Here is a 2837-nt window from a genome sequence, read left to right as displayed (position 1 = left end):
ATATATATATATGAAATTTTGAATTTAGTTCATCCCCCCCCCCACCACAGACCACCAGTGTTCTGCGGACCCTAGGTTTGGAGCCACTAAACAAAGAACACTGGAAATCACTGGAATCAATTGGAGATCAAAATAACTTTAATATCTTTTGAGAGTAAAAGACTGAGTGAGTTGGCAGAATGGTTGGCAAAATGCTTTGTTGCATTTCATTGGTCTTTATGTCTGGAGTTCAAGCTCTGCTGAGGTTGATTTGCCCTTCATCCTTTTGGGGTCAGTAAAATAAGTACCAACTGAGTACTGGGGTCGATGTGATCGACTTCCCCCTCCCCTCAAATTTACTGGCATTGTGCCAAAATTTGAAGCCAAAATCTGTTGAGAGTGAAGTATTTAAATCCTTAATACAATACAGAGAACTATACCATCCAGTGGTCCCTATTTACCACAGACACAGTCCAGTACCTGTCCCCACATGCACTACTGACATTTTACTCTTACATGGACACCGTAGGGTACCATTAACAAGAACTGAATGCCAATTAACCAATCAACAACAAACGTCATTAATTTAGAAATATCACAAACTCTGTAAATTTTGATGGAAAACAAAATCATTTACCATTTTCTGTTTCAAAAACAGAATCTTCAGCAATTCCTGCTCCTGGTTTTGTAGAAACTATGTTGTTAGCATCAGAATTGGATTGGCTGAGAGAAGGTGGCAGTTCTGTAGAGTTGCTGTTGTTGTTGTTGTTGTGGGGGGTGGCACTGGTGTTGGTGTTGGTTGTAGCAGTTGTGATGTCATCAGCAGATATTTTAATGGTGGTGGGCATCTGAAGAGAATGAAAAAAACAGATACAAGTCTATCATCATATACATACATATATATATCATCATTGTTGTTTAACATCCACTTTCCATGCTGGCATGGGTTGGACCGTTTGACTGAGAACTGGTGAATCAGGAGGCTGCACCAAGCTCAATCTGATCTGGATGCCCTTCCTAACACCAACCACTCCGAGAGTGTAGTTGGTGCTTTTACGTGCCACCGGCATGAGGGCCAGTCAGGCACTTCTGGCAATGACCATGCTCAAAAGGTGTTTTTATGTGCTACCTGCATGGGAGCCAGTCTGGCGGCACTGGCAATGACCACGTTCGAATGTTATTTTTCATGTGCCACCGGCACATGTGCTATATAATTTATCTTGATTCTGACAAAGGTTTTGAAAATTTGCTCAATTTTATGGTGTTTGGACGCAGGGTCAGAGGATCATGTGACTATATGAATGTTAATTACATCAAAAAGTCAAATCTGTATTGGTCCAGTGAATGTGTCATGTGAGAGCAGGGATAACAACTGGCTGTCATGTTTGAGTATTAAGTCAAGTGGCAGTGTGGTCAATAGTTGCTTTGAAATTCAAGGCTGTGTTAATCCAGAGAATAGCATCATGTGATGATGATAGGATAAACAACAGGTTGTCAGAAGAGCTAAAAGTAGACAAACAGATTCCTTGTCTATATGTGAGTTATTGTATTACAGGGTTGTCTTTTTAAAACTACAAAACCACCACTGAATAAGCTATAATAATAATAACAATAACAAATAAAACAGACATCACGCTATTGCAGCTGACATTCTCACAAACACACAGCACAACCACTGACTCTACTAGCCCCACCGTCACCTTCTCCTTGCAAATACTTCCTCTTACAAATGGGAGTTTTTCCCCTTTTCTTTTTGCCTCTTCTTTTCTGTCTTGCAAGTTATATGACACACATACATATATGTGTACGCATGTGCCTCTGTGTGTGTTTAAGTTTAACTATATATAGTCACATGGCGACCTCACTCGTGCCAGTGGCTTGAAAAACGCACCTACTCCACTCTGTAAAGAGATTGGCATCAGGCAGAGCAGCCAGTTGTAGAAACCATGCCAAAGCAGACACTGGAGCATGATAGGGCCCTGACGCTCATCGGGTCCTGTCAAACCATCCAACCCATGCCAGCATGAGAAACGTACAGTAAATGATAATGAAACATATACGTATTTACGCATTTATACGTATGCATGTTTAAGTACCCACTTATGAACATAGACACAAACAGATACATACGTATGCATGTATATATGTATGTATTTATGTATGTATGTATGTACGTACGTACTTATGTATAGTAATAAATATGTGTATGTATTTTCCATATGTCTTTGTGTGTGTGTGTGTGTGTGTGTGGGTGGGTGTGGGGGTGCGATGTTTGATAGTGACAGAAAGCCTCTAATTCCATTGGACGGAGGGCTGAGAGGGGACTGTAGGGGGGACGAAATTGCCCTTTTTGCACACCTCCCCGCATTATATTATACCAGTTCCTTGAATCAAACCAAGAAAAGTGAAGTGAACCAAGTCAATATTTGAACCCCGAACGCCATTAACAAAACAGGAGATATTTGAAAAGAAAATTAAAACGAGGTGAAAGTGTCTGAAGGAAACACGGAGTGTTTAAAAGTTGATAAAACAAATAAAATGGCAGTTGAATTATTAAATGTGAGATGAGAGACAGAGAGAGAAAGAGAGAGAGAGAGAGAAAGCGTGAGAGAGAGAAAGAGAAAGAAAGAGAGAGAGAGAGAGAGAGAGAGAGAGAGAGTGAGAGATGATAATGTGGAGACAAAACAGTTGAGTCTTCTTACCTTGTTAGAAAACAAGCGTCTGGTACGGTGTCATAGCAACGGGGTGAGTGGAAAAGGTGGAAATGGGTTCCGTTAGTGAAACGAACCAATTAAATTTCTCGCTTTGAACGCTGTTTTTTGAATGGAATGGAACACCTGAATAACAGAAAGGGTAAA

The 2837-nt window shown here is 40.5% G+C and overlaps 1 protein-coding gene across 1 annotated transcript in view; it reads right to left on the bottom strand.

The window, feature by feature from the left end:
- Positions 1-2790, bottom strand: part of LOC106882542 (uncharacterized) — an 18628-nt gene extending 15838 nt beyond the window's left edge. Inside the window, exons 1-2 of the mRNA XM_014933258.2 lie at positions 2682-2790; positions 617-827 (exon numbers count right to left, since the gene is read on the bottom strand). Of these exons, the coding sequence (XP_014788744.1) occupies positions 617-827 (211 nt within the window). The 5' untranslated portion in view covers positions 2682-2790. The remainder of the gene's footprint in view (positions 1-616; positions 828-2681) is intronic.
- Positions 2791-2837: the final 47 nt, after the last annotated feature.

Source organism: Octopus bimaculoides, chromosome 11, assembly GCF_001194135.2.
Source record: "Octopus bimaculoides isolate UCB-OBI-ISO-001 chromosome 11, ASM119413v2, whole genome shotgun sequence".
Classification (NCBI taxonomy): Eukaryota; Metazoa; Mollusca; class Cephalopoda; order Octopoda; family Octopodidae; genus Octopus; species Octopus bimaculoides.
This window is presented reverse-complemented; position numbering and strand designations above follow the sequence as displayed.